This window comes from Primulina tabacum, chromosome 18, assembly GCF_025594145.1.
Source record: "Primulina tabacum isolate GXHZ01 chromosome 18, ASM2559414v2, whole genome shotgun sequence".
Taxonomy (NCBI): Eukaryota; Viridiplantae; Streptophyta; class Magnoliopsida; order Lamiales; family Gesneriaceae; genus Primulina; species Primulina tabacum.
Genome location: NC_134567.1, coordinates 26,619,853 through 26,635,024, shown reverse-complemented (window position 1 = coordinate 26,635,024; position 15,172 = coordinate 26,619,853). Strand labels below are relative to the sequence as shown.

At 36.1% G+C, this 15,172-nt stretch overlaps 1 protein-coding gene across 1 annotated transcript; it reads right to left on the bottom strand.

Annotated features, from left to right (window-relative positions):
• Positions 1-2,121: 2,121 nt before the first annotated feature.
• On the bottom strand, positions 2,122-13,230 carry LOC142533476 (proteasome subunit beta type-5-B-like). Its single transcript, XM_075640268.1, has 8 exons — positions 13,158-13,230; positions 12,622-12,750; positions 12,381-12,510; positions 10,302-10,408; positions 9,640-9,774; positions 9,465-9,568; positions 2,564-2,664; positions 2,122-2,433 (listed from the first exon to the last, which is right to left on the bottom strand). Exons 2-8 carry the CDS (start codon positions 12,742-12,744, stop codon positions 2,306-2,308), a joined length of 828 nt encoding a protein of 275 aa, XP_075496383.1. The 5' UTR covers positions 12,745-12,750; positions 13,158-13,230; the 3' UTR covers positions 2,122-2,305.
• Between the last annotated feature and the right edge of the window lie 1,942 nt (positions 13,231-15,172).

The following is a 15,172-nucleotide window of genomic DNA, read 5'->3' as shown; positions in this document are numbered from 1 at the left end:
TTTCAATGAGATGCGCATTTATGATATATTTTTAGTGTATGCTCCAAGAAGTGTTCTTGCCTCGAAAATAATGGATACAAAACATAGGCTTAACTTCGATGGAAATTTTTTTATGTCTACTGGCAAATAAAAACATAGGAAAAGTTATCTTGTAAAGATTAAACTATAAATTCGATTTTTGGACAAAACTGAGAGTGTGATTTTTTTAAGGTCATTTTTAGATTGAACTATGAATTTGAAATCCAATAATCCATTTAGTTATTTGAATAAATTTATGGATGAGTATAATTTCAAATTTGTCTTCCAAATCATAATTTATATCAAATCATTGATTCCGAATCAAATCATTTCGTCCAAACGTAAGCTCGGTGTTTATCTTCTCTGGTGGTCATGATTCCAACCCGGTCCTTTTTCCTATGCCTCGATCAATTGTGTCCCCAAGAAGACAGGCATAGATCAAGAGAGATAATTTACTCGACCGACGTAGTTTGCAAGCTATTAGATTAAGATCGATGGTTTATTCAACACATATGAATGATAACGACTATGTTTTCTCATGTCAGAATAAAAATCTTAATTTCCTTGGAAAAAAACTCAAGGAGGGGCGATCTTCCCATAATCCAAAGGGTAATAACACTGCTATATTATACCATTTAATGATTAGATTGAGTCATCAATCATGAAACCATGCTTAGAAGCTAACAATAGAATGTGGGTTTGTTTGTTCTCTGTTTGATAGTGTGTGTATTATACTGCGAGTACGTCGGAGCAGTTGGGTGATGGCTACATGGAATGTTGATATTGATTACTTCTAATTATTGGTTTTATAAAGTGGGTAGGATCGCACGTGAGAATAGGTATAGATGAAGACCACACATTCTGTCCGTCATGTGCTCTCATTAAACTCAAATTTCGTGTTGAATTACTATTTGTAAATTCATATTTGATCAGAGTTTGTAATACATGAATTGATTACACGCTATTATTTCATCTAATATTGGGGCCAATTTTTTTTTAAAGAATAGAATTATAAACATAATGTTATCTATGTATCATTCATATATTATACATCATTCATCGTCTCATCATTCGAACCAATCGTACGAATACACACGAATCGAGTTGAGTATCATACTATTCAAGTTCAACTCAATTTAAAATTATGTATACTCAAACTTGGCGAGTAATCAATTTCAAGTTCGAATCATTTACAAGTTGAGCCACTCGATCATATACTAAAAAAACTCGAAAGTTTTCGTAACATATTAACAAATAACTTTATGGTTTAAATTTTAGTTATATATTGACAAAAATATCCCTTGACTTTTATATCCTATAAAAAAATTATGTAATTACTCGAGTAGTTTGTGGTTTAATGAAGTAAAAACAATTAAAACTCAAACTCGGACAAATCAAGCTCCAGTCAAGTTTTAACTGATTCACTCACGAGTTACTTATAATTAGTGTTATTCGTTTACACCCCTACCCATCGATAACATAAAAGATAATTGTGTATCTTAAAATGTGAATATGGATAAAAAAAAATAGAGGATCCTTTCTAATTTTTATGAAAAAACATATGTTACACTAGAATTTGGATGATGAAAAGTATCACTAGTTTCGAAGTAGATTTATAGTGATTGATTATAACTCTATATTAACTTGAAGTAAAAGGGAAATATGGCGCAAAAAGATCTTTTACTTCGTGATAAAGATTTTTCTCAGAGTGGGAAATGGGGTCCCGATGTTACCTTATATGTTAGTGGCTTCATTTAGGTGGACATACATTGAATTGTCTACCAAGCAAAGGCTTTCCTGTACATTTTTTCATCCTAGTGATTGACTACGCAGTTCTTTAATGATGCCATCACGATGAAATTCAGCTGGTTCTTGACATGTAAGATTTCATCATAGTTAACTCGTGAAGATTTGATATGGTCTCGACCCAGATGCAACTTCGTGACCATTGGACATAAACAGAGACCAAAATTGATGCCGTCCATCCAATTTCGTATCTTTGTTCTGAAAAAGCATCCCTAGTTTTTGTTCAAAAATGGTATCTGTGAGAATGCTAATTGAGAGAGCACTTCCAAGTTCTAAAAACATTTATATCTCCAGGCACAAGAGCGACAATCTTCAAATGACTATCATTTTGCACGACGGGGCGAAAGGAAGTTGTTTAATTTGAAACAAAATGTTACAAATAACCTGTCTACCATTATCTATTGTGTACTGAATAATAAAACCACATCACAAGTAATCAGAGGCAATTTGTAGTGAATATACTGCTTCCTTTCTCCGCCTTTTAGGCCATGGATGTCTCAATCATCTCTTGATCCACAGGCATGGGTTCGACAGGATAGTAATGGTAGTGAAGCTCTCCAACATCATCGCCAGATAGTTTTTTCCATCCATTTGGCCCAACGTGGTACACTGAAAGATGTTGGAGGTCATTGTAATGCGAACAGAGTCATGTCATGTATATATATATAGTGAAGGCTTGGTAACATTATAGAGAGAGGAGAGACATGGCTTTTGGGGGGGTAGGGGAGAAGTTTGTTACCGCTGGCAACACCACCGCTGGCTCCATCACGAAATGTTGCATGATAAATTGATCGTCTAGCCAGTTCTGCAGCTTCCTCAACTGACATATCAAAGCGGTATCTAAATAATGCACAAAGTATGAAACATAATTAGAATAAAGAATGTGAAAGTGATGCTTAGAGATGTCAATAGATGCACTGTTATACAAAATGTATGCTGAAACAGAAAGGTATACAAAATCAGCGAGCTAGTACAGCGAACTAAACAGTAGCACAATGCATAAAATAAAGCAAACCGAGGCCTGTATGTAATACAGTGTCCTTAAAACAGATTCGTCCCTTCCGGTGTGCTTCGAGGATGAACTTGGACGTCTGTTTCCCAGGATACAACGGAACAACCAGCAGTACCTTAGCACGAGATACCACAAAGGCGAACTGAAATGTACCTAATTTATCACGAGGCAGAACGAGAAAAGGAGCAGCAGCCGGTGGAAGGAGCAGCAGCCGGTGGAAGGAGCAGCAGCCGAGACAACAGAACCAGCAAAGCTTCGAATTAACAGAATGTAGGAGAGTGTGTTGGTATATCTGAAAGACTCGAGGCTGCCTCTATATATAGGCACTCATATGGACAATTACGGCTGGCCAGCTGAAAGGCCAAAGGTCAGCAGCTGGAGCACCAAAAGTCAGCAGCTGGAGCACCAAAGGTCATTTCAGTTACAACACCAAGGGTCAGCTGAAATACCAAAGGTCTTGGTCCATAATTCCAATTTTCGAAAATAAAAATAGCAAAAGCCAGGTGAACCTTGGTGGAAAATTTTGCCTTGATCGGTCCGACATTCGACGCACCCAGGTCGCGCTCGTACGCTTGCACACAAGTCAAGCCTTTTTCCACTGCAAATCGGGCCCATGATTTGCACCCCCCCTGCGCCTGTGCGCGCGAGAGAGAGCCTCTTGACCAATCATTGTTACACCTCCATAAAGTGTAACACTATATAAACTCACCAATGCTATGTTCATTTTCCAATGTGGGACATTTCCCACTTGCCATCTACTAGGCCTTGTCCAATTTCTCATTCAAAGAACAAGCCCAATAAGCCTTTATAAGTCCAACAATCCCCCACATGAATGAAAATTGAAAGATATTCAACGATTTTCGTGATAAAGTTCAACAGTTGAATCTTGCATAGGATAGGTAGGTATTACCCTTTGAACCTTCCCTTGTGAAAGCATAATAATTCACTGGTTGACAGTAGACATGATGTCTTTGAACTGTACAGCCGTTTGTGTGAGTTAAAATATACTTCACACAAGACTCTTCCTAATACTATTCAGTTCTCATGATTGTGTTCGTTTTGGCCATGAACACACTCCTGGTTCTGCAAGAGGGTCTAGAATTGAGCCCTACAATTCCTTCGAAGCGGCCCCACTTCTTTCTCACATAGGTGATTCTATATTGCTTCTCATCAGAATCATTAAAAGCCGTAAGCTTATCCTCAACATTCACTGTTTCATGATAGGAATGGATTAGGGATAACCCCCACAGTGATTCTCCAAATTAGTGCGATTAGGTTGTCCCATTGAACCTAGTTCTTGGGATCTCCAGTCAGCTTAGGTTAGGTTTTCCTTCACACCAATTTATTCTATAGGCTTGAGCCCCATTCCCCTTGACATTTTCGCAACTAACTCTCTGTTTAACCCTTTGGTTAGCGGATCAGCTATATTATCCTTTGATTTTACATAGTCAACAGAGATAACTCCAGTTGAGAGTAGTTGTCTAATGGTATTATGTCTACGACGTATATGCCTAGACTTACCATTATACATATTATTTTGTGCTCTACCAATCGCAGATTGGCTGTCACAATGTATGCATATAGCCGGCACAGGTTTTTTCCCATCCTGGAACATCTTCTAAAAAATGACGCAGCCATTCAGCCTCTTCACCACACTTGTCAAGGGCTATGAACTCAGATTCCATCGTGGATCTGACTATTACAGTTTGTTTAGAAGACTTCCACGCAATTGCTGCACCTCCTAAAGTGAATACAAATCCACTTGTAGATTTTGAATCTTTCATATCAGATATCCAATTTGCGTCACTGTATCCTTCAATAACAGCAGGATATCTGGTAAGTGCAGCCCATGATCACGAGTGTACCTTAAGTATCTTAGCAATCTGATAATTGCTTTCCAGTGTTCAACTCCTGGATTACTCGTGAACCTACTCAATTTGCTTACTGCATAGGCTATGTCTGGTCTTGTACAAATCATTAAGTACATCAGACTTCCAATGACTCGAGAGTATTCTAACTGAGACATACCCTCACCTCGATTCTTTGATAGATGCTGACTGGTATCTATCGGGGTTCTAGCCAATGCAGAGTCATCGTTATTGAATTTCTCAAGTATTTTGTCAACATAATGTGACTGACTTAGGACTAGCCCTTCTGATGTTCTATGGATTTTAATTCCAAGGATTACATTAGCTAAGCCCAAATTTTTCATATCAAATCTTGAGTTCAATAACTTCTTGGTGGATTTGATCATCTTATCATTACTTCCAATGATAAGTATGTCATCTACGTAAAGACATAAAATGACATATCCCATTTCAGTGTTCTTTATGTATACACATTTGTCACATTCACTGAATTTAAATCCACTTTCCATCATGGCCTTATCAAATTTTTCGTGCCATTGCTTTGGTGCTTGTTTTAAGCCATACAGAGACTTCACCAGTTTACATACCTTATTTTCTTGCCCAGTCGCAGAAAATCCCTCAGGTTGTTCCATGTAAATTTCCTCTTCTAAATCTCCATTTAGAAAGGCTGTCTTTACGTCCATTTGGTGTACTTCAAGATTCCGCAATGCGGCAATCGCAAGTATCACACGAATAGAGGTTATTCTCGATACAGGAGAATATGTGTCAAAGTAATCAAGCCCTTCACGTTGATGGTAACCTTTAATTACCAATCTGGCTTTATACTTATCTATGGTTCCATCTGATTTCATTTTCCTTTTGAAAACCCATTTACAGCCTAGTGGTTTGCTTCCCGGAGGAAGATCTACTAATTCCCACGTATGGTTTTGTAAAATGGATTCCATTTCGGAATTGATAGCCTCTTTCCATAGAGGTCCCTCAGATGAACTAATTGCTTCCTTGAAGCTTTGAAGTTCACTTTCCATCATGAAAGTGATGAAATCCGGACCAAAGGATTTCTCAGTCCTAGCTCTCTTGCTACGTCTAGGTTCAATGTCTTGATCAAGCTCTTGTTCTTCATCCATTGTTTCATATAATCTTTTGGATGAACTTGGTTCTTCCTTAGATTTGCATGGAAACATGTGTTCAAAGAACGAAGCATTTCTTGATTCCATTATCGTATTCTTGGGAATATCACGAATTTGAGATTCGTGTACAAGAAAACGATAAGCGCTACTGTTTTGAGCATATCCAATGAAAATGCAATCAACAGTTTTTGGTCCTATCTTTACTTTCTTTGGAGTGGGTACTGCTACTTTGGCAAGACACCCCCACACTCGCAGATATTGGTAGGAAGGACTTCTACCTTTCCATAACTCATATGGACTTTTATCTTGCTTCTTTCGGGGAACTTTATTTAAAAGGTAATTTGCTGTTAGAATAGCTTCCCCCCACATGTTCTGTGGTAAACCAGAACTTAATAACAACGCATTCATCATTTCTTTCAATGTGCGATTCTCTCTCTCTGCAATGCCATTTTGCTGTGGAGAATAAGGTGTAGTTCTTTCGTGTTTGATACCGTGTTGAGCACAAAACTCAGCAAATGGTGATTCATATTCACCTCCACGATCACTTCTTAGTACCTTAATTTTCTTGCTAAGTTGATTTTCAACTTCACTCTTGTATTGGACAAATTTGTCAATCGCTTCATCCTTACTTTTAAGGAGATACACATAACAAAATTTTGTGCTATCGTCAACAAAAGTAATGAAGTGTTTATTTCCACCGCGAGTTTGTACACCTTTTAAATCACATACATCACTGTGAATTATATCAAGTGGTTCACTATTTCTTTCAATAGTACGAAAAGATGATCTCGTGAGTTTTGGCTCAACACAAGTTTCACATTTGTGTTGTTTATCAATTTGGAATGCAGGAATGCTTTTCATGTTTATTAATCTACGAATTGTATCGTAATTAACGTGTCCAAGTCTACCATGCCATAAACAAGAAGACTCAAGCAAGTAAGCAAAAGTATTAACTTTATTCATCACGGGCTTAATAGCCATTACATTTAGTTTGAACAAACCATTACAAACATAACCTTTGCCAACAAACATTCCACTCTTAGACAAAATTACTTTATCTGACTCGAATACAATGCGGAAACCATGCTTGTTAAGAAGCGACCCGGACACCATGTTCTTGCGGATGTCAGGTACATACAACACATTGTTCAACGTCAGTTCTTTCCCAGATGTCATCTTTAGAACAACTTTCCCTTGACCCTTGATTTCAGAGGTAGCGGAATTTCCCATGAATAGTTTTTCACCATTCTCAGATTCCTCAAGAGTAGCAAACATCTCCTTGTCCGAGCAAACATGGCGAGTGGCACCAGTGTCGATCCACCACTCCCTTGGGTTAGAACCCACTAGATTAACTTCTGATATTACAGCACATAGATTCATATTCGAAACCTCTTGAGATATGTTCTCCACCACATTCGCCTCTCGGTTTCTCTTCGGCTTCTTACCATCAGATGCCTTGTGACCCATGCCATCACAATTATAGCATTTTCCCGAGAACTTCTTCTTTGACACGCCTCCTTTGGGTCTCATGTTCAACCTTTTGCTGGAGGAGGAAAATGTTCTCTTTTTCGAGCTTTGGCCATGCTCGACAACATTTGCCTTAGCGGCAACAGGAGAAAATAATCATCTTTCCGAACTCTTGTTGTCTTCCTCGATGCGAAGTCGAACAATGAGCTCTTCAACATTCATCTCCTTTCGCTTGTGCTTCAAGTAGTTTTTGAAATCCTTCCAAGCTGGTGGTAGCTTCTCAACAATAGCAGCCACTTGGAATGATTCGCTCAAAGTCATCCCCTCACCGTGAATCTCGTGAAGAATCACTTGGAGTTCTTGAACTTGGCTGTTAACCGGCTTAGAATCCACCATTTTAAAGTCCAGAAAGCGACCAACAAGAAACTTCTTGGCCCCGGCATCCTCGGTTTTGTACTTTCTGTCTAGGGATTCCCACAGCTCTTTAGCCGTTTTCTTTTCGCAAAACACGTTGTAGAGCGAATCTGCCAATCCGTTTAGTACATAGTTTCGGCACAAGAAATCAGAATGATTCCATGCCTCAACCGCACTAACAGATTCAACATGTCCCTCACCCTCGTTGAGTTTAGGAGCATCCTCAGTGAGGAATCTGGCCAAGTTCAGCATCGTCAAATAAAACAGCATCTTCTGCTGCCACCTTTTGAAGTCCACACCAGTAAAATTCTCGGGTTTTTCACCGTGACTTGCTGGAACAGCAACCGCAGCAGCACGTGGGGTACCATGAGGGACAACTTGAGGAGGGACAAAATGAACAGTTTCCCTTTGCACGTTAGTTTCAGTAGCCATATCTGAAACAAAACTCGTTATAAGTAATCTGTTTTAAGATTGTTATACAAAATGTATGCTGAAACAGAAAGGTATACAAAACCAGCGAGCTAGTACAGCGAACTAAACAGTAGCACAATGCATAAAATAAAGCAAACCGAGGCCTGTATGTAATACAGTGTCCTTAAAACAGATTCGTCCCCTCCGGTGTGCTTCGAGGATGAACTTGGACGTCTGTTTCCCAGGATACGACGGAACAACCAGCAGTACCTTAGCACGAGATACCACAAAGGCGAACTGAAATGTACCTGAACTTTATCACGAGACAGAACGAGAAAAGGAGCAGCAGCCGGTGGAAGGAGCAGCAGCCGAGACAACAGAACCAGCAAAGCGTCGAATTAACAGAATGTAGGAGAGTGTGTTGGTATATCTGAAAGACTCGAGGCTGCCTCTATTTATAGGCACTCATATGGACAGTTACGGCTGGCCAGCTGAAAGGCCAAAGGTCAGCAGCTGGAGCACCAAAAGTCAGCAGCTGGAGCACCAAAGGTCATTTCAGTTACAACACCAAGGGTCAGCTGAAATACCAAAGGTCTTGGTCCATAATTCCAATTTTCGAAAATAAAAATAGCAAAAGCCAGGTGAACCTTGGTGGAAAATTTTGCCTTGATCGGTCCGACATTCGACGCACCCAGGTCGCGCTCGTACGCTTGCACACAAGTCAAGCCTTTTTCCACTGCAAATCGGGCCCATGATTTGCACCCCCCCTGCGTCTGTGCGCGCGAGAGAGAGCCTCTTGACCAATCATTGTTACACCTCCATAAAGTGTAACACTATATAAACCCACCAATGCTATGTTCATTTTCCAATGTGGGACATTTCCCACTTGCCATCTACTAGGCCTTGTCCAATTTCTCATTCAAAGAACAAGCCCAATAAGCCTTTATAAGTCCAACATGCACAAGGGTGAATTAATCATGTTGATCAATGAGAACAAAATTGCAAGAAACAATGCAAGCTAGGAAAAATATAACATAAAACATAGGACAAAATGCTTTATCCATAAAATGCTCTAAAATAATTCAGTTTTCTATAATCATATAGGCAACGAGAGTAGAATGATGATTCACTTGATGCACGCAAATCATTCTCTAGTCCATAATTCAGCAGTAAAAAAATATAATAAATAAACAATCTGCCAAAAATTGAGTTTTAGCAGAGCTGCCAGCCTAACACCGAGTGTGCAATTTCTACAATGATTGGCAATAAAACAGATGATGAAAAGAAAAAAAAAAAGGTAAAAATGTGAACAGAGACTTTTGAGCAAAGACATGAACTCACCCACTGTCCAAAACACCATAAGCATATGGTGAACCAGACCCAACAGAGAATCTAGTTCCTTTGAGGCGTCCGCCTTCACTATCCACATAGTAAAGCCCAGGACCCTAAACCAAATTGCAGAGGGTCACAAAAATATATTGGGTATGGACAACATTTTTTTAATTCATTCTTGTACCTTTTCATCCCAGCCAGCTATCATGGTTCCTACGGACAAACCCATTCCTCTGTAAGAATACAGAATGTTTGCAAGCAACTTTGAAGCTCCAGTAACAGAAATCCTTCTCTTGTTTGCTAGTTCATGTAATCGGCACTGGATTATGAAAGAAAACTCTCGTTAGTACTCTAACATAGGATGCTCGAATGGTACTCTAACATAGGATGCTCGAATAGCAGGAGTACACAAAAAATTCCCTATAAATACATTTCCAAGCTAAAATGACAAATATTTTCAAACATCAATATGGTAAGCAGTATTGTAATGCAGCAAAAGACGATGTCAGGGAATCAATCAGGATGACCAGGTCCATCCCTCCACAAATGGGATCTTTTTATGATGTGCCTGTCTTCACCCATTCTTGCTCAATAGAAATAGTGAAAGGAAAACATAAAATAAAAGGTAATAACCCAAATGGTAAACTTTGACGTTCACAGGAAAATATCTACGATTCAAGTTATAGGATTCAATACCAGAGAAGTACGAACACTGTATTAATATGCCTGATTCAGTTAAATGATGGATAGACGATGATGCATGTTCCGCTGTTTACTCATGAAAAGATGAACTTGGCAATAAAACTATAAAAATGATGACCAGATGAAACCATTTAACACTAGGACCTTAATTCCGAGATTTCTGTGCCAGAACTGGCAGTCAGCTGCTCCTCCAGCCATTGTTCCAAGCATGTAGGGATTGATTTCAATGATCTTCTTGACAGATTGTGATGCTGTTATGTTAATATGAGCATCATACAGAACTTAGTCTTGCACATTAAATGAAGAGGAATCATGCATAATTTAACACCAAGAGTTACGATAAACAGCTTTTCATCAAGATCAAAGAATGATTTCACAACATCAACAAGAACATTTACATGGTTTTAACTTTTAGCGATTGAATCTCATCTTTTTAACTGCATGTACACTACAAATACAAGAGGGAAAACCACGAGATAAAACTTCGAAATATATGTGTGTCAACAGATAAAAACAGATTAAATAGTTCACACAAACATGCATGCACAAATATATATATGTGTATATATATATATGTATATATATATGTCAAATAAATATCACATATTGTTTAACAAGCATCCAGCAGACAGTTCCTTCAGATCTAGAGATGAAGCAAAAATTGTTCAATGACGCTGAGAAGAAGTTTGACTAATCGAGTTCCACCAAAATACAATCTTCCTCTAGCACTTCCAAACTTATTCAGGGGCAAAACTAAGAATATCAGATTATTTCATTGAATAAAAAAATATACTTCTAATTGACGATAAAGTTTAAACTACTAAAAATATTTTATCCATTCATCTTAAGAATAAAAACTAATAACTAAAAACCAATCTCTAGGAATACACCAAGAGCTTTAGCGTTTACACGGCAACCATTTACTCAGAATGTTAGCATCCATGTAGGAGATGTTTCATGAAATTATGCTCAATCACTAGATTCACATTTTTGAACATAGTTATTTGGGGCGCAAGGCGCACTAAAGCGCAAGGGTGTCTTGGGGCCTGAGGCACGAGGCGAAGCGCACGCTTTATCGAAGTAAAGCGCATTTGATACAAATTTTAAAATTCAACATATATAAAATATTTTATACAATTTAAATTAAATATTTTGACAAAGATAAAAAAAATAATATAAATAAAAATTCATTAGCAGATAATATAGCATAAATCATAAAAAAAAAAACAAACAAACAAACTCCAATCATCTAAAATTCATTAGTAAGTCATAAGTGCATCATGATATATTAAACAAAAAACTTCAAAAATCTAAATCATCAAATTCATCTTCATCCTCCCCAATTGCATCATCATCTCCAGAAGCTGAAGCTCCAAATTTGTATCCTTCTGATTCCTCATCGATTTCGCCAAAATCAATTTCTTCATCCTCTTCATTGCTATGACGATAGATGGTAGATCTTATTTTATACGTATTTAACGTACTCGTACTAGCCGCTGCTTCTTTTGTAGAGGATGTGCCTCGAGATCTAAAATTATAGGCATCTTCATCAACCCCAGAAGCTCGTCCAACTTCACCCCAAGTCAAACTATCATCATCAAATATGAGATCATTTTCGTCACCACTATTATTATTTAATCCTCCCATCAACCATTCATTATTATCATCGATATCAGCCAAAAAAATAGGATCAATCATATCACGCATATCATATCGGCGCCTCAAAACCCTGTTATACTTGATGTAAACCAAATCATTCAAATTTTTTTGCTCCACAAGGCACAAAACCAACTCTTAAATACTCACAGTTTTTGAAGAAGCAAACTAGCATAGAAGATGAAAAACTCTAGAACAGAGAGAGATGAACAGAATCAGAAAGTTTCAGACGTAGAGAAAGGCCGCTGCGCTACTCCAGAAAGAATTTCAAGGAACGGTAAGAAAAAGAACGCACATGCAGATTGTAGGCCTTTTTTAAAACATTAAAAAGGGCTTCTGTTTGTTATTGGGCTTTAAATTTTATTGGACTTGAGTTATATAGAGTGAATCGCAAGCGCTCGCCTTTCATAACAATGGTTTTGAATGCAATGCAAATTATAAATCTGAGCCAAAAACATATAATCTTGCAAACAATCATCAAATCAGTATCAGTAAGTTAGATTCCCTTACAACTATCACCAATGTCTCAACCCAACAATCAAATAAATAAATAAAAAAAGGGCTCACATATGTATCCTCCCATGCTTGCACGAGAATCAGCAGCCACCATTACACCTTCTCTGAATATAAAGGCAAGAGTTGTTGTACCCTTTGCTGGTTTCACCATCTGTACTGCCGCCTTCTGAAACCCATCGAACTAAGAAAACACAAATACATGGGTTTGTAAATTCAACTAGTGAGCATTTCATAAATATATAATTTTCAAAGACAAAATAAAGTTTAAAAACAAATAAAAAGACAAACTCACATCAGCAGTAGTTGGAAGTTTAAAAGAGGGTGTGCCCAAAATCTCGTTCCGCAACTCATCCTCATCCAAAGTTCCCCTAAACGGGGCGGATGGTTCGAGCCCAGTAAAATCAATCTTCATCATTGTTCCCTTCACAAACAGAAGGAAAAACAACAACAACAACAATATGGAGAATTAATCATTCTTAATTTCGAAGCTTAAAACCTTAAGTTCGAACTATTTAAAATCTCTAGCCGCAACAATATTTACTTCTTAATTAGCACTTCAACAAAGAAAAAATATCCTAAAACCTTTCAGCATAATCTAAAGAGACCATCGTCTGCATTTGCTTAAATTGTCATCCAAATCAAACATCGGACCACGTGAAGCTAAAAAACTAAAAATACATATATACTAGCCGTCAAAATTACGATGACCCCACGGATCAAGATCAAGCAGAGTATAAGCAGAAAATCCCTAATCGGTAATTAATTGCAACTAAAAATACATGGATACTGTGCAGAAAAAAAAAATCAAACAATGAACCCCCAATTTACCCGATTTCTGCGGTTCTCCAGAGCAATAGTTGTGAATGAAGAAAAATATTGGGATAAATGAAAGATTTGACAGAATATAAAGCAGCAGAACAAAAGGGCAATACACTGTGAAATGGACATTATATTGGGCCGGATTGGATCCGACCCGAGCCCATCGTCAAATTGGTTTGCGATGGGCTCAATTCTGTAAGCGGGTCTAAAACACCAAAAGAAACCTAAGTAGGATCCATATCGTTAAGGCTTTGAGTCCGTTATCGTATTTGTATTCCTATGAAAACTTGTTTTTTATTCCCATGTTATATTTACTATTTTTTATTTTATTTTATTTTCCAATCTAAATTTGTCATAAAACATCATAAATTTTAAAATAATAAAATTATTTACTTAAATTTTAATTAATTATTAAAAAATCACACCTGAAATCAATAGAATCTCTAGATATTTTATTACAAAATATTTAATATCAAAAAATATTATACACAAATAAACTGTTTTATGCATAATGATATGTGTATAAGTTCACTTTATTTATTGTTTCAAAAAAAAGGTTCACTTTATTGAATTAGATTTCACGCCTCACATCGAGTTAGTTTTTAAAACTGGCCTTTAATTATGTTGATTTCCAAATATATTATTTAGGTTATTTTTTTATTATAATAAAACACAACCATGTCAAATTGAGTTAATATAATAATAAAAGCATAGTAAGTACAACCATGTCAAGCCCCGAGTAAATTCAATGTCTGCATTCGGATTAGCACACCTGCTGGAACCAGATCCTAAAGTTTCAGCGAGTATTATTATTATTTTAACATAAATTATCATGATTATTTATATTATTATTTTATTTATTATTTGTAAACATATAAATTTATTACTATTATAAATTTTTTAAATTAAAAAAACATTTTGAAAAATGAATCTTCTTTCAATATTAAGTTATAATAATTTTTTATGAGCATATTTCCTGTGAAACTGTCTCACTTATCTATATTCGTGACATATGTCAATTCAGACATGAAATGAAAAATATTATTTTTGGCATGAAAAATAGTATTCTTTCATAGGTCAGGTCGAGTAAAAGATCTGTATCACAAAATCATCTTATGAGACGATCTTATATGAGGTTTTGTGTTTCTGACAGTGAAAAAAAAAATAAAGAAGTGTATTTTAGGATTATTAGATTGCAAAAGGATATATTAGATAATATTTAATAAAAAGATTATTTTTTAAAAAAATACACTTTTGCTTTCAGCTATTTGTTACAATTTCTCTAATTTTTTAATTGCATATAAAATCATAACTGAAAATAATACAAATTATTTTTGTGGCATAAAAATCAAATTTTAATAAATTAAATTAAAAACGTAGACAATGAAGACTTTGATTTTAACAAATTATTATTCTTTGATTTTTTTTATTTTTATTTTTATTTTTTGAATTGATGAAAGCAATTAAAATATAAAAGGGAAAGGCTGTCATTAAACCAAGGTGACGGTGACCATGCATCTTACTTTTAAAACATACAAATACTAAAAAAAGATATAATTCAATCCTCATTTATCCAACATTCGACTCGAGTTCTAGAGTAATACAAATTATAAATTTTGATTTATTATCTCAATATCACACATCATTATATTATCATATTTCAAGAACTAATCGATGCTTTATTAAATACCAATCAACCAACGAAAATGGTATTCCCGGTTTTCAAAACCGTACGTTCAACCGAAAACAAAAGGCTATAAGCAAATCAAAAATAAAAAAAAAAAATAGAATAAATGTAGAATAAAATATTATAATATATAATGAATTATACATAAAATAATTATATTATGCACACACCTATAAATATAAAGTTTAAGATCCATAATAACTACCCGCGATGCACATGCGTGAGCATTATTATTTTATAAACAAAATAATATTTTGTTATTATAATTTTTTAACAGTATATGATTAACAAAATTTGAAATGAAAAAGTACTAAATGATTTGCATATAAGGGTTAAA

What these genes read in the sequence shown, in the direction of transcription:
- LOC142533476 (XM_075640268.1), bottom strand. Translation starts at nt 12,744, where the DNA reads ATGATGAAGATTGATTTTACTGGGCTCGAACCATCCGCCCCGTTTAGG. An exon ending in AAGCATGGGAGGATACATAT is followed by an intron (nt 10,409 to 12,380) that starts GTGAGCCCTTTT and finishes TTAACATAACAG; the next exon opens with CATCACAATCTGTCAAGAAG. An exon ending in ACAGAAATCTCGGAATTAAG is followed by an intron (nt 9,775 to 10,301) that starts GTCCTAGTGTTA and finishes TTCATAATCCAG; the next exon opens with TGCCGATTACATGAACTAGC.